Below are 14343 nucleotides of genomic sequence, written 5' to 3' on the forward strand. Positions count from 1 at the left end.
GCATACTCTTTAAAAATACCATCCAGCAATCGGTGTGTTCCCATTTTCTTTATGACTTTGACTTCCCTCCCCCTTTAGGCACTGCAAACTATCAAGCAACAGCATCAAATGCAGCACTCACAGTTGAATCCATTTGATTGTATCTTGCTATGTCCTTATGCAAGGTTCGGATCATAATCATAGCAACCATACCAGAAAGGAATAGGACAATTACCAAGGAATTCATAATGCTGCAAAAAAGAGAGAAAGAATCATTAACAGTGCATAGAAAACAACATTAGAGTTTTTCCTCAAATGTCAATGTATAACATACAACACGCAATTATTCTTTGGATACTGTGATCAGATTTACACACCATTGTTTCTCCACAAACCTAAAAGGATTTACAATTTTTTAATCATTAGAAAATTCATAAAATACATGTCGGCAGATGAAGTCCAAACAAGAACAAGATGTACAGGAGGAAGCATAAAGAAAAGTTATTGATTCGAAGATCATACAGCAGAAGATCAATTAGTTGAAAACCTTTGTTACATTAAATTGTACGGATGAAATATTTAAGAGTTTGTGGGGTTTTTTTTGCTAAATTGTCAGACATGCCAAATTAACTTATTCACGAAGTGGCATTTTAAATTCACAAACTCGAAGTTCTCCTTAAGAAAATGACCTTTAGGGAATGCTCTGAAAGACAGCCCTCCTTTCAAGTACACACAGCTTCAAACTGCCCTTTCAATGAAAAGGCCAACAGCCTAAATGTATCAGCAGCACACAGTGCTCAGTAACTGTGATCTGAATGTCTGAATGTCATGCCAGTTAGGTTTACACAGATCTACTCATTCCCCCACACTCCTTCCACCTACCCCACACCATTCCTTGGCAGATTGGGCTTCGTGGACCAGAACTTCGGGTCCCCACAGGCGAGTACACGCTGGGTACTCACCCGTAGGCCCAACAAAAGTGCCAGTTTCGTGCATGCACTGCGCATGCGCGGGAAACCGGAACTTCCGTTCCCTTAAAGGTCGAACGCGCGCACCGGAGAGGCAGCGCGTACGCCTGGAACTTCCGTTTTTTTTGCAGGTTTCTCCAGGAGGGTAAGTCTCCAGGAGCTACGCTTGTAAAAAGCAGTCGCAAGGCCTGCTTTAAAATTGAAAGAACGAACTTCGATTTCTATAGTGCCTTTCATGACCTCAGGACATCTCAAAGTGCTTTACAGCCAATGAAGTACTTTTGAATTGTCGCAAGGCCTGCTTTTAACAAGGTAAGTGGTGAAGTAAGTTAAATTAAAACATTTTTTCCACAGGTTTATTATTTTTAAATACTTTAAAGAAAGGTAAGTTTATTTTTAGCCGTTAGAAACTGTAATTAATTTTTTCAAAAATTTAAATTATTGTTTAAAATAGTTATTTTATGTAATTTATAGTTATTTTAAAACTGTGATTAAAAAAAAATGTATTTGAAGTTTTAGTGATGTTTTGGGGCTGAATTGTATTCATAGATTTGACAGGTCTTCCTGTCAAATCTATGAATAGAGATTCCCTGCTACGATTGGCTCTCCATGGCCCACGTGATCCCAGGGGCCACTTCGAACTAACTGCACCCCTGGGATATGCAAGCACTGCGCGCCGGCAGTTGGAGGAGGCCCAGGATCAGAATCCCACGCGGGCCCACAGCACAACGGCCGGCGCGCTAAGTAGGTGCAGGTCGGAGGCTTACACCCGCGGGAAGCCTCCGACCCGAATTTCTGGGCCATTACCTCTTTCCAGACATGGGCTGTGCTGTAACCAGCTAAATAGTCCACCCTTTAATTTTTTATTTTTTTTCTCCCCACTTTCCCAGTGAAGATGGAGCCTACTTTCAAAACCTGGCCAAAAACAGGAATGTGGAGTGGTGCGGAGAAAGAGGGGGTGCCACTGCTTCTTGGTACAGTGAGTTTGTAAACTAACTCACTATATCACTGAATTTTGACAACCAAATCAGTCTGCTTTCTGTGAATCTCTGCAGTGCATTGCTAGCTAAATAATTTTGAAGTAGTCATTGAGACGTCAACAATAGAAGCGAAAGAAAAACTTCAAACCAGGGTACCCAATCCTGATGACTAACCACTAATGCCCGCTTGAAAACGTGCATCTGTGGACATCAGGTGAAAGCATTGGGCTGGACATTGCCGGAAAAATAACGGCTTGTTAACGGCACACGCCGTTATTAGTGCAAAAATCGGCCAGCGAGTTCAGGAGATGAAGAGATACACCAGGAGTTGCGAATCTCCAGAACTCGCTGGTGGATTTACGTCGCTCCGCTGTTTGATTCACACAAACGGCATCTCGCCCTCAGCCTCCCTGTTATTTTTAAGAACTTGCTGGATTTGCACATCAATTGCCCATTAAACTCGCCACAGCAAATTAAGTCTGGTAATGAACAGTGCAAGTACCTTTTTAACTGCGTGATAATTGTTAATTCAATGCCAATCAACCTCTCTGGCCCAGAATGCACATCAGGACAGGCACTGGAATTTTGGAGCACCGTGTTGACTCCAGTTATTACAATGGACACAACATGAACAGTAGGTTGCCATCTTTGGTGTGTTTTAATCAAGACAAATGAGCCGATGCAGACTGATACTAGATGGCTCCTTACTTTGAATTCGATGTTGCATTTCTGATATATATTTATATATAATGCTTTTTTTAAAAGTTACCTGGGTTTTTAGTGTAATATTTTGGAATGGTTTTGCAATGCCACAGCGTGGAAGCTGAAAACTTCAGCCAGCCCACCAAGCCGGGAACTTCTTGGAGCTTTTAACAGTTTAAGGGTTAATATCATTTAAGGGTTAATATAATTTAAGGTATCCACATGTACTGTCAATTTGATGTGCTAGTTGAGTAACATGGAAAACTCAGTGATTTCACATTCAGTGAGAACATGAGAGGGTATCCACACCCTGTTAAAAAGAAGGAATTGTGATTATCTCCAAACTCTCTCAGACAATGCAAAGGTAACAAGTGTTTCTTCAAAGGGACACAATAAGCCACAAAAGCACATGGAACTCTACTGCCAGGATGTCATTTCCCTCCTAAATATGATTTAACCAAACGCATAAAAACCTCAAAGCCTCCAGAGCAATGATTTGAAAAACCTTCGGACCCAAAAGCTATGAAATGCACTGGCCTAGAAATTGGCCTGAGGCGCCCAAGCAGCGCAAAGTTCGCTTGTGCGCTGGAATTTGCGCCGCGATCGCCGCATTAGCGATCGCCGCAAATTCAGTTGAAGTGCCCCTAGAGGGAGACGGGGCGCGGCTCAAGGCACTCCGCGTCCCTCTTAGGGCGCTGAAAGTGAATTTCGCAGCGCCACACGCTGCGGCACGGCACGCTGCAGTACTGCAGACCTTCCTCCCTCTGTTAAGGGGGAGGGGCCTGCAACAGCGCAAGCCCCGATCGCGAGTGCCGGGAAAAGAGCCCGGCATCAAGGAGAAGTGCCGGGCTCTCGGGAAACAGCTGGCAATGCTGCAGGGGGGGGGGGGGGGCGGAACCAGGAGGCCGGGGACGGAGGTGCTGGCAGGCGGCCGCCCCGCACCTCCACCTTAACTTGCGCCTCTGCCGGCGCAGCAAGGCCCCGTGAACCGGGCGCGGGTAGTGAACGGCGCTACAGCGGCGTTCGCTACCAAATATCGCGATCGGGGCGCTGCGCACACCGATGACGTCATCGGTGGCGGCGCAGCGCAAAAGGCTAACGCCACCATTAGCGCCCCTGCTGAATATCGCGGGAGGCGCAGCCAGTGGCGCTACAGCCACTGCCTGCCTCTTTAGGCGCTAACAGGTGGCGCTACTCACCCAATTTTTCCCCCACTGTGTTTTCCTATATTTAAATCCCAAAAAAACAGAATCACAGAAAAGACATTTGCCTAATCTTCCTCTCCTGTGCACATGCCAAGTGGCACTGCACACCTAAAAATGGTAAGTATGACAAGTCTTTCAATAACACCTACGCCCTACAGTATGGCACTACGCAAACTACACAAAAAAATTAACAGTGGTTCTGTTGTGAAAAACTAATCTCACAATGACGTGGCATGAAAAGCTTACCTCAACCACAACTGTCCTATAAACTTTCAGATATTCATTATTGACGGGGATAACTTTGTTTTTATGATGCGGGTTTCATGTATACTAATGCTTTGGCTGTGATTGAAGCTCATCTGGTTAATTGGCTGCACACATTTCACAAAGCCAGTAACAACAACAACTTGTATTTATATAGCGCCTTTAACGTAGTAAAACGTCCCCAGGCGCGCCACAGGAATAGTAGAAGACAAAAATTTGACACCGAGCCACATAAGGAGATAATAGGGCAGTATAATAAAGGGTTGAAATGATCCTTACCTGAACCACTGAATATTTGTGTGGTGCATAGATTCTAAAATGTAATCCCATCTTGATGCCCATTTAATGGGCGATTTCTGTAAATTTAAAAAAGGTTACGAGCTGTCAGAATCTCTGCCGATACTTTTGGATAACAGTTGCAATAGTTAACCGATAAGGAAATTAGAAATTATTTTCCAAAAAGTTTTGTGGTGCTAAAATTTGGCATCATTCCTTTGAAAGCCGCAGCTTTATGCCATGCCAGCATGTCAGTTCACACCATGTGTTCTCGACAAGGTTATTTCTGCAACATTAGGAAAGGAACACCTCCAAAAGGAGGAAAGCAAAACTGATGGGGAACTCGAGTCACCAGCCAATTTGAAACCCTGCAATTTTATATTCCTTTTCATTTGGCCGATTGTTTATTGAAGTTTGGTATTCACTGGAACAGATTCCCAGCAGGTGGCACCAGATGTGGTCGGAGGCTCCTCACCAACGCTCTGCAAGGAAATGATGCATGGTATGGAGGACCCATGACAAAGCCTCCAAAGTACTGTGAAGCGAATGGTACATTACAAGATCAGCAAAACCCCATCTCAATGACCTTTGCATATTTTTTTTGTTTCATAAATGATCCCCCCAAATGTTTTTGAAAATAAAGAGAGGAAAATACAAAAAAAAAACAAAATGTGGGAAAGAATTAGGTTCAAAAGGTTACAGCTCAAAATTAACAACAGTCAATCTTCAAGAGGCTAATGGGTTTTGTTGTCTACTAATCATCACATATGAAGTGCTGAATTTTTGGAATAAGTCTCATAGTCCAGTATCTTAGTACTGAACTGGGTCAGATGGAGCGAGAGTAAAGGAAGACAGCCATTTAGCACCACTGATGACATTCTACCGACTTCCCCATGGCCATTGCCACATGCAGCTGGTTCTTTTGGTCAGATACAAAATGGACAAACGCATGCTGCTGCCATAGTACTACATGCTGCTACTCCAACATGCTGGGCTGGACGTTAAAAATGCACTGCCTATACTTTTGGGCCTTCTTTTCCCCCCTCTCGTTACAAGCCAAAAAAGCTACCCTGTTGAACAAAACCCAACATTTTGCAATACCATCTGTTACAAAGACATTCATATTTTCACAGCCGAAGTCAGTGTCAGGAAAGCTCTGCACTCAATGCATCAATACACCTCCCTCCTGGGTTTGTGCAAAACCCAAGAGGTAGCATCAGGGCATTTTGTTCTTTAAAACGAGACTTTTCTTTTTAATCATTACCGCTCACTAATATAATTTTGCTCCCTAAATCTGATGAACATTTTTTTGGTCATTACTGTAGAAATCTCCAAAGCCTGACAGGACCTGATACCAGTTACTTCTAAAGAAGCTATCCTCATATAATCTCCTACCAAAGCTATGTTTACAGCTGTCGAGTTTCCTTGAAGTTCCTCCATCTGTGCTGGATTTGGTGGCTCTGTCACTGCTTCATTTTCCCATTAACCCAGGGGGCTAACCAGGGATCTGTCCCCTCTCCAATTATATTCCTTCTGCACATTAATAACCTCCTCCACATATCATCAAATCCCATCCACTATCCTGCTCATTCTCCTTCACACCCTCCAGGCACAAAATCTGCATTCCAGTGGTGTACCACAGGGATCGGTGCTGGGTCCTTTGCTGTTTGTAGTGTACATTCATGATTTAGATATGAATGTAGGAGGTCAGTAAGTTCGCAGATGACACGAAAATTGGTGGAGTGGTAAATAGTGAGGAGGCAAGCCTCAGGCTACAGGACGATATAGACGGGTTGGTCAGATGGGCAGAACAGTGGCAAATGGAAGCTAACCCTGAAAAGTGTGAGGTGATACATTTTGGGAGGACTAACAAGGCAAGGGAATACACAATGAATGGTAGGACCCTAGGAAGGACAGAGGATCAGAGGGACCTTGGTGTGCATGTACATAAATCCCTGAAGGCAGTAGGACAGGTAGATAAGGTGGTTAAAAAGGCATATGGGATACTTGCCTTCATTAGCCGAGGCATAGAATATAAGAGCAGGGAGGTTATGATGGAGCTGTACAAAACGCTAGTTAGGCCACAGCTGGAATACTGTGTGCAGTTCTGGTCGCCACACTATAGGAAGGATGTGATTGCATTAGAGAGGGTGCAGAGGAGATTCACCAGGATGTTACCTGGGCTGGAGCGTTTCAGCTGTGAAGAGAGACTGGACAGGCTGGGGTTGTTTTCCTTAGAGCAGAGAGGCTGAGGGGGGACCTGATTGAGGTGTACAAAATTATGAGGGGCATAGATAGGGTAGATAGAAAAGAACTTTTCCCCTTAGTAGAGGGGTCAATAACCAGGGGGCATAGTTTCAAGGTAAGGGGCAGGAGGTTTAGAGGGGATTTGAGGAAAAACCTTTTCACCCAGAGGGTGGTTGGAATCTGGAACTCACTGCCTGAAAGGGTGGTAGAGGCAGGAACCCTCACAACATTCAAGGAGCATTTAGATGAGCACTTGAAACGCCATAGCATACAAGGCTATGGACCAAGTGCTGGAAAATGGGATTAGAATAGACAGGGCTTGATGGCCGGCGTGGACACGATGGGCCAAAGGGCCTCTTTCTGTGCTGTATAACTCTATATGACTATAACTATATTTTGCAGAGCGATGGGGGGAAATCTCTCTTTCTTGCAAAATGTCTTGCCTCTTGTTCCACTGATAATACTATGGTTAGTGCTTCTCTGAACTTGCCTCTCTTGTTCCTTCAAACTGGAAATATGGCGTCCTACATGCTCTTCATTCCACCCCCACCCCCTTTAAGTTCAAATCAAAACTCTTGGTAATTTTCTGCTGTAACTTGTGTTTTCATGGGAGCGCAAAACAGTGGAACTCTAACTCCCTTGGTCTTTCCTTCCTTCTACAATCCACAGCCTTTCAAAACCCAAGTGAGGCATCATCTTATTTACTCTGAATTCTCATTTACTTTTTTAATCTCGAAGGTATCCCATACTGTGGACCCTGGCCCATCACCTTGGTTCACAATACAAGAAGTCAACAGCGTAAAAATATTACTTACAACAAATTTAATAGAGTAGGTATAGGCAATACTAAATTTCTCCTTAAATTCATTAGGGATACCCATAGGTGGTCCTGAACAGTCGGGTTTATCGATATGTGTATGCTTGAAGCTGTTGAGACATAAATTAAGGATCTATAATTAAGGATGGAAAGCAATTTATTGAAAGAAAGACTGACTTTATATAGCGCCTTTCACAACTACCAGATGTCCCAAAGCGCTTTACAGCCAATGAAGTACTTTTTGAAGTGTAGTCACTGTTGTAATGTAGGAAATGTTGTAATGTTATTCCCACTGATATTAAGACTAAAAGCTCAAAATGTCTACAAAACAAGTATATAGCAACTATAATTTATTATCAAGTTATTAACAAAAAAACTCTGATCAGCTTATGAGTGGAAAATGAAAATGACTGTAAATATTTAGATTGTATATGTATATTATATAATAGCCATGTGATTGTGACCAATGATCCACAATTGTCAGAAGAGAAGCTCAAAGTTTTGTGAAATTGAACTCCTATCACTACTTTGTTGGGGAGTGGGCCATACAATAGGTTAGCACACTATCATTTCACTTCTGAATCTGGCCTAAGCTGACAGAACGAAAACATTGGAGCAGGAGTCGGCCATTCAGCCCCTCGAGCCTGCTCCGCCATTCAATAAGATCATGGCTGATCATCGCCCTCAACTCCACTTTCCCGCCCGATCTCCAGATCCCTCGATTCCCCTAGTGCCCGAGAATCTATCGATCTCAGTCTTGAATATACTCCTCGACTGAGCCTCCACAGCCCTCTGGGGTAGAGAATTTCAAAGATTCACCGCCCTCCGAGTGAAGAAATTTCTCATCCCAGACCAAAATGGCCGACCCCTTATCCTGAGACGATGACCCCTAGTTCTAGACTCTCCAGCCAGGGGGAAACAGCCTCTCTCAGCATCTACCCTGTCAAGCCCTCTAAGAATTTTATACATTTCAATAAGATCACCTTTCAGACTTCTAAACTCCATCTACCATCTTGGCTCCCTTAATACCCTTGTCTAACAAAATTCTATCAATTTCAGTTTTGAAATTATCAGTTGAACCCCCCCAGCCTCAACAGCTTTTTTTTGGCAATCTCATGCACAGAGGCCATAAGAATAGCTGATATGGGAAATGGAGACATTTATACAGTGAAGGGTACCAAAAAGCAGTTCTCTAGCATAACATTTCACTCATTTTGAAACTGAAATGTTATTGCCTCAAGAATATGCATCAATATATTAAAAACATAAAGAACCACTCTCGTCCAAACCCATTCGCTGATGACAAAACTATTGATGCGATTAGTCACCAAATCACAAACGCAATGCTATAATGTTCCAACATAGACAGAGCTTACCATGCACTGCCAGATCCAAGCACAACACTGGGACAAAGAAGCTTGCAGAATATGTACCCCAGTACACCTACATAGTCTTTACTGAGGATTGCATTTCTGCCGAGGTCACGTCTGACCCGAGTCAAGAGCAATAAAACAAACTTACAGTGCAGCAGAATCAGGAACAGCACGCGCGCCAAAGAGTTTTAATTAAGAGTCTACTATGTGAAGAATGTTATGCATGCTTTAAGGAGGTATGCTTTAAAAATTGGAGTCAGGTATGTATGCACCAGGAGTATTCAGGTAAATTTACATTCAGATTTCATTCCAATCAAGAAATTAATTCAAAGTCTCGTATTCCAGCTTATCTGGCAGGAAGTGGGATGCGGATAAAAATAAAAACATACACCAATCTGTGCTACTCTTTGGTGCCTCTTTTGAACATCATGCAGTAGCTTTTCTGCCTATCTACCTTCTTATGGGAAAACCACATAGTGCAGTATCTATTTAAAAATGGGATGGGGAAGTAATGAAGGAGAATATAAGATAATTGTTCAACAATAGTTAAAAGGCCACCTCGTAAACCCAGTATCTTTTAAAGTAATAAATAAAAGATTACTAGCTGATCTCCTGCAGCGTTTCACATGGGTTTGATTTAATCGGGAGACGCGAGAGGGTTACCAGCGAGAGGCTGGGGAGTAGGGGGTATGAGATGGGGGACAGGGGGTATGAGATTAGGTATGGGATAGGGGAAAGGGGGTATGCGATATGGCACACGGGGCACGAGAATGGTGGATAGAGGGTATGGGATGGAGGTAGGGGACTGGGGGTATGGAGTTGGGGACCAAGGATATGGGACAAGTGGGTATTGGATAGGGAATAGTGGGTATGGGGGAGGGCTGTAGGGAAAGAGCAGGGGAGTGGGAATAATTGGATAGCTCTTTCAAAGAACCAACGCAGGCGAGAGAGGCCAAATGGCCTCCTTCTGTGCTGTATGATTCTATGGGGAGTTAAGATCAAGATAAATCTGCGGATGAAATGGGGTCAGTGAGTGGGGATAATTGGGCCAGGGCATTCAGACATAATTCAGTCCCCATTTTAAAATCTTACATTTTGTTCTTATATTTGTATTTCCACATTGAATTCCTAAGTCCACATTTATAACGAAACTCCCGTGTAAATTTATTGGGCCAGAATTTACTATGAAAATAACGATGTGGCTAACAGCGCTCACCGCTATTTTATGCGCAAAATGGACAGCAACTTCAGGGGAGGGCAGATGCGCGGCAAAACGCGACAATCCGAAAGCTGCTGTGCGAGATGCACCACTCCTCGGTTAGCTTCGCAAAAACATCATTGTGCTGTCTGGCTAACCATTCAAATACATTGAACGGCGTGAAGCATGGTAGATATGAACTAAACTCGCCACAGAATGCGCCCTTCTACCAGCACCTCCACTGAGCAGAGTCTAATTACAAGTTGACAAGTTTTACATAACCATTTTCCGTAACAAATATGGACATAGGAATTTATAATGGAAAAAGTTGACAGGAGGTGCATTCAGGGACATGATTTTTTATATATTCTCGATAGTTTGATAAAGAAGTGTGTAATATCCATTGACCACTTTTCTTTAGACATTATACTTATTCCATTTAACCATTTGCATACCTTTTTGGTTCTAACTTAGCAGCCACAAGTCTTGCACCAGCCTCCTGAACTTCACTGTGGAAATATATCGTGATATCCACATGATTGAAGACATAAAACGTGTCCTTCTCGTTGAAAGAAGACTATACAATGGAAGGGGGAAAATAAGTCACAAAAATAGTTATACTCAAAACCAAGAACTTTGCATGAAAGCAATTTATATGTTAAAATCAAGGTTTGCTTTAAGAAAATTAATTTACAAGCCCTCAGTAGTTAACCTCTATTAATTTGAATTGGTGACTATTGCCGTTAATCATTTTGCTTGTTATGAAGTTTACAATTAATCAGTGAAATGAGCAATTACAAGGAAAACTATCACAAATGTATTTCAAGATCTCACCGCACAATAATGGTTATACAAAAATATGTACCTCAAAGCAAAAATGTGTAGAGAAAAAACTTATTGTGCATTTCTTTTCAATATAAACTTTATGACCTATCCCTACATACAAAAAGCTGCCTTCCAATTGGACTGTCAGCTTTAAAGCACATTAACACAGGGATGCTGCAACTAGGCACCTCTGGCATGACCCAGATTTTCCCCCTAGAGTTTTACACAGTGGCAGACCCTCACATAAGAATTAGGAGCAGGAGTAGGCCATTCGGACCTGCTCCGCCATTCAATAAGATCATGGCTGATCTTCAACCACAATTCCGCTTTCCCGTACGATCCCCATACGGGCCAGGAGGGGAAAAACAACACTGGCCAAGATTCCCCACTCCTGATCATTAACCAGTAACCCACTGCTGGATAAATGTGTGCGCGCAGATGGAGGGCAAGATTGGACTCAGCTACGATCCCATCCATATTCCAATAGCCCTACAACAAATATGAAGGACAGCCAGTGGTGGGCATGGAACTGTGGAGAAAATTCCCACCAAAAGAGACAAATCTAGCACAAGTCAGTGAAGGAGTATAATCTACACTGATATAGCCAGGTTTGGGAAGTTCATCATACATGAAAGGAATATTTATAATTACACTCAGCCTCTTTTTTTTGATATCTAGGAAGTATCAGTAAGGATATTGATCAGTTCCAACCTTTACCATACATTTGTTCACCAAATGGCATTTTGTTCAAATCCTTGGTCAAGAAAGCTTTGTGCCTTTAATAATTAGTACTGGAGTGCTATAAGGGCTAGCATCTAAATATGTAAAAACGTGTACAAACTTACACTAATCACACAAGCATCTTTCGGACGACCGTTTTTTGTAATATAGCAACCAACGGGAAAACCTGGATTGCAGAATTTCTGTCCACCTTCCACGTCATAGCACCATGTGACAGGCATATTATCAATGATCCTGCAAGCAGTGAGGTTGAGTACGTTTAAAATCGTACAAATGCGTTCTCTCTCATAAAAAAGCAAAAAGCAGCCATTACAACAACAACTTGCATTTATATGGCACCTTTAACGTAGTAAAAAGTCCCACGGTGCTTTGCAGGAGTTTTATCAGACAAAATTTGACACCGAGCCACATAAGGAGATATTAGGTCAGGTGACCAAAAGCTTGGTTAAAGTAGTAGATTTTAAGAAGCGTCTTAAAGGAGGAGAGGTAGCGAGGCGGAGAGGTTTAGGGAGGGAATTCCAGAGCTTAGGGTCCAGGCAGCTGAAGGCACGGCCACCAATGGTGGAGCAATTATAATCAGGGTTGCGCCAGAATTGGAGGAGCGCAGAGATCTTGGAGGGTCGCAGGGCTGGAGGAGATTACAGAGATAGGCAGGGGCGAGGCCGTGGAGGGATTTGAAAACAAAAATGACCATTTTTAAAACTGAGGCGTTGCCAGACCAGAAGCCGACGTAGGTCAGCGAGCACAGGAGTGATGAGTGAGCAGGACTTGGTGCGAGTCAGGATTAGATTCGGAAAGCATTAGAACCTTCAATTTTATTGATCACACATCTTCAGGACCTCTCCACTCCCGTCAACATAAGTGTTCTATATAAGTGTTCCATTCTCCTGTGCTCACAAGAAAATGAGCGACTTTCTGAGGAACCAACTCAGAGCAGACAAGCGACATCTTGGGTGCTGCACAAAACTCTCTTGCAGCTAAAGTGCAATTTTTGTGGGCTCTTTGTTTGGCTGTGCTTGCCCACACACTCAATCCAAGCTAGAGACCAGCACGAGAGTAAACAGGAAATTACACTGTTGCTGCTGCCATAATCATAAACCCTCAGCATGCTAGTAGCCTCTACAGCAGAAAAGAAGCCAAATGGAGTGGGGGGCGACCCTGATAGCTTACTGCAAGATAACCCCTGATCACACTGGCCTGGAATGTGTCCTCAGCAGTGAAGCAAAGGCGCTCGCCGCTTGCCCTAAAGAAAGCTGCCCACAAAGATCTCCCGGTCTCTGCGGCGAGAAGTTTGCCTTTCTCGGCGTGCAAGTCAGATCAGTGCAATCTAGTGGGGAATCCCTAGTGCGAGCTGCTGCGACGTCAACAAGCTGTGTAAGCAGCCAATCACAATGCAGAATTCTCACAAACAGCGAACCAGGAAGTGAAGAAGCTTCTGTTATTCAGAATTCTAAAAAATGTTACAGAGAGCAAAACAAAGATTGGAGCTCTCACATGGGGAGCAGGTAAACCTGAAATAAATATGAACAAACTTTTAAAAATATATAAAATTTTATAAAGTTTCTTAATAATTGTAATTTTTTATTATAATGGAGAAATTTGACACTCCACAAAATTAAAATTAGTTTTTCAGGGCCAGAATGTTTGTTTAGCAGTCCATACGCTGTTAATGCCCCAGTTGCACCTAATCAAAGCCTAATTTTTTGAAAGGGTATTTAACAGTGATATTACTGTAGAAAAGCCGAAGGTGTTGTCAGTTTCACTGATTTCCGGCTATGGGAAAGGGGGGGGGGGGGGGGCACAGCGCAGAGCGCAGCCAGTATCAGAGCAGTGAATGACTGACCGCAACTTCAGGATTTCCGTGTTTGGATACGCATGCGCTACGTCCTGAAGTTGCAGTCTGTTTCAAAGGGGTAATTAACAACGAACGCTGTTAAGTTCGCCATTATTAACTACCGCAAATTCCGGGCCAATATGTTTCACAGAAACTACACACTTATTAAATTAAATGCTGAAGTGTAATGATGCCCAGCAGATCCTGAAGATCATATGCAAGCTGGTCCATAAAGTACAGATACTGATTGAGAAGTTACAAAAGTGAGGGAGAACACAAAGTCCACAAGCAGTCAGCTTTCCCTCAACAAGCTCAGTTAAGAATTTACTCCAGAGCACTGGGTCTTGTTCCACTGCACACAAACAAAAAACACTGATTCTAAAAAACAAGTAAGCATATTTTCTAATGTTCAATATCACATACGGAACAGAAAATGTAAGATGAAATGAAGCAATGAGAGAGGGAATGGCAGACAAGAGAGGGGGAATGAGACAAGGAGAGTGTAAACAGTACAGCAGTAAAGCAGGAGAGAACGCAAGAAAGGCATAAAGAAGGAACCAGGGATAAGAGGGGGAAAGGGGGGAAAAGAGAGCGAAGGAAGGAGTAGAGACAAGAAATGCAAGAAAGGCAGAGTGTGATAATACCGAGAGGTAAAGAGTAAAACAGTGGTGCAAAGAGAAACCATTTTGAAAGAGACAAGGAATGAGAGGAGGGAAGAAAGTGAAATACTGTAAGAGGGGAATAAGAGAATACAATTCAAATTTCAATTAAATAGCCGGTAACAAAGTATGCCAAAAGGCACATCAATGGGTTGGATTTCAAAATTCCTTGCACAGGATATTTTAGTTATAGTGACAACAGCCGTCAGCACTCTAATATGCAGTGACCTTTGAAAGGCTGACCAGTCATACTCTAACTTTTGCCATAAATGTTG

General features: G+C 43.0%; 1 protein-coding gene across 5 annotated transcripts in view; it reads right to left on the minus strand.

Moving 5' to 3' along the window:
• Positions 1 to 14343, minus strand: part of tm9sf2 (transmembrane 9 superfamily member 2) — a 76446-nt gene that overhangs the window by 36483 nt on the left and 25620 nt on the right. For all 5 annotated transcript variants that reach the window (XM_085998414.1, XM_085998413.1, XM_085998412.1 and 2 more), the window contains exons 5-9: positions 11680 to 11809; positions 10465 to 10586; positions 7437 to 7548; positions 4378 to 4454; positions 122 to 230 (exon numbers count right to left, since the gene is read on the minus strand). In XM_085998414.1, the coding sequence (XP_085854540.1) occupies positions 122 to 230; positions 4378 to 4454; positions 7437 to 7548; positions 10465 to 10586; positions 11680 to 11809 (550 nt within the window). The remainder of the gene's footprint in view (positions 1 to 121; positions 231 to 4377; positions 4455 to 7436; positions 7549 to 10464; positions 10587 to 11679; positions 11810 to 14343) is intronic.

The sequence above is a fragment of the Somniosus microcephalus genome, chromosome 10, assembly GCF_052327205.1.
Source record: "Somniosus microcephalus isolate GS21.2 chromosome 10, FLI_Smic_1.0, whole genome shotgun sequence".
NCBI classification, from domain to species: Eukaryota; Metazoa; Chordata; class Chondrichthyes; order Squaliformes; family Somniosidae; genus Somniosus; species Somniosus microcephalus.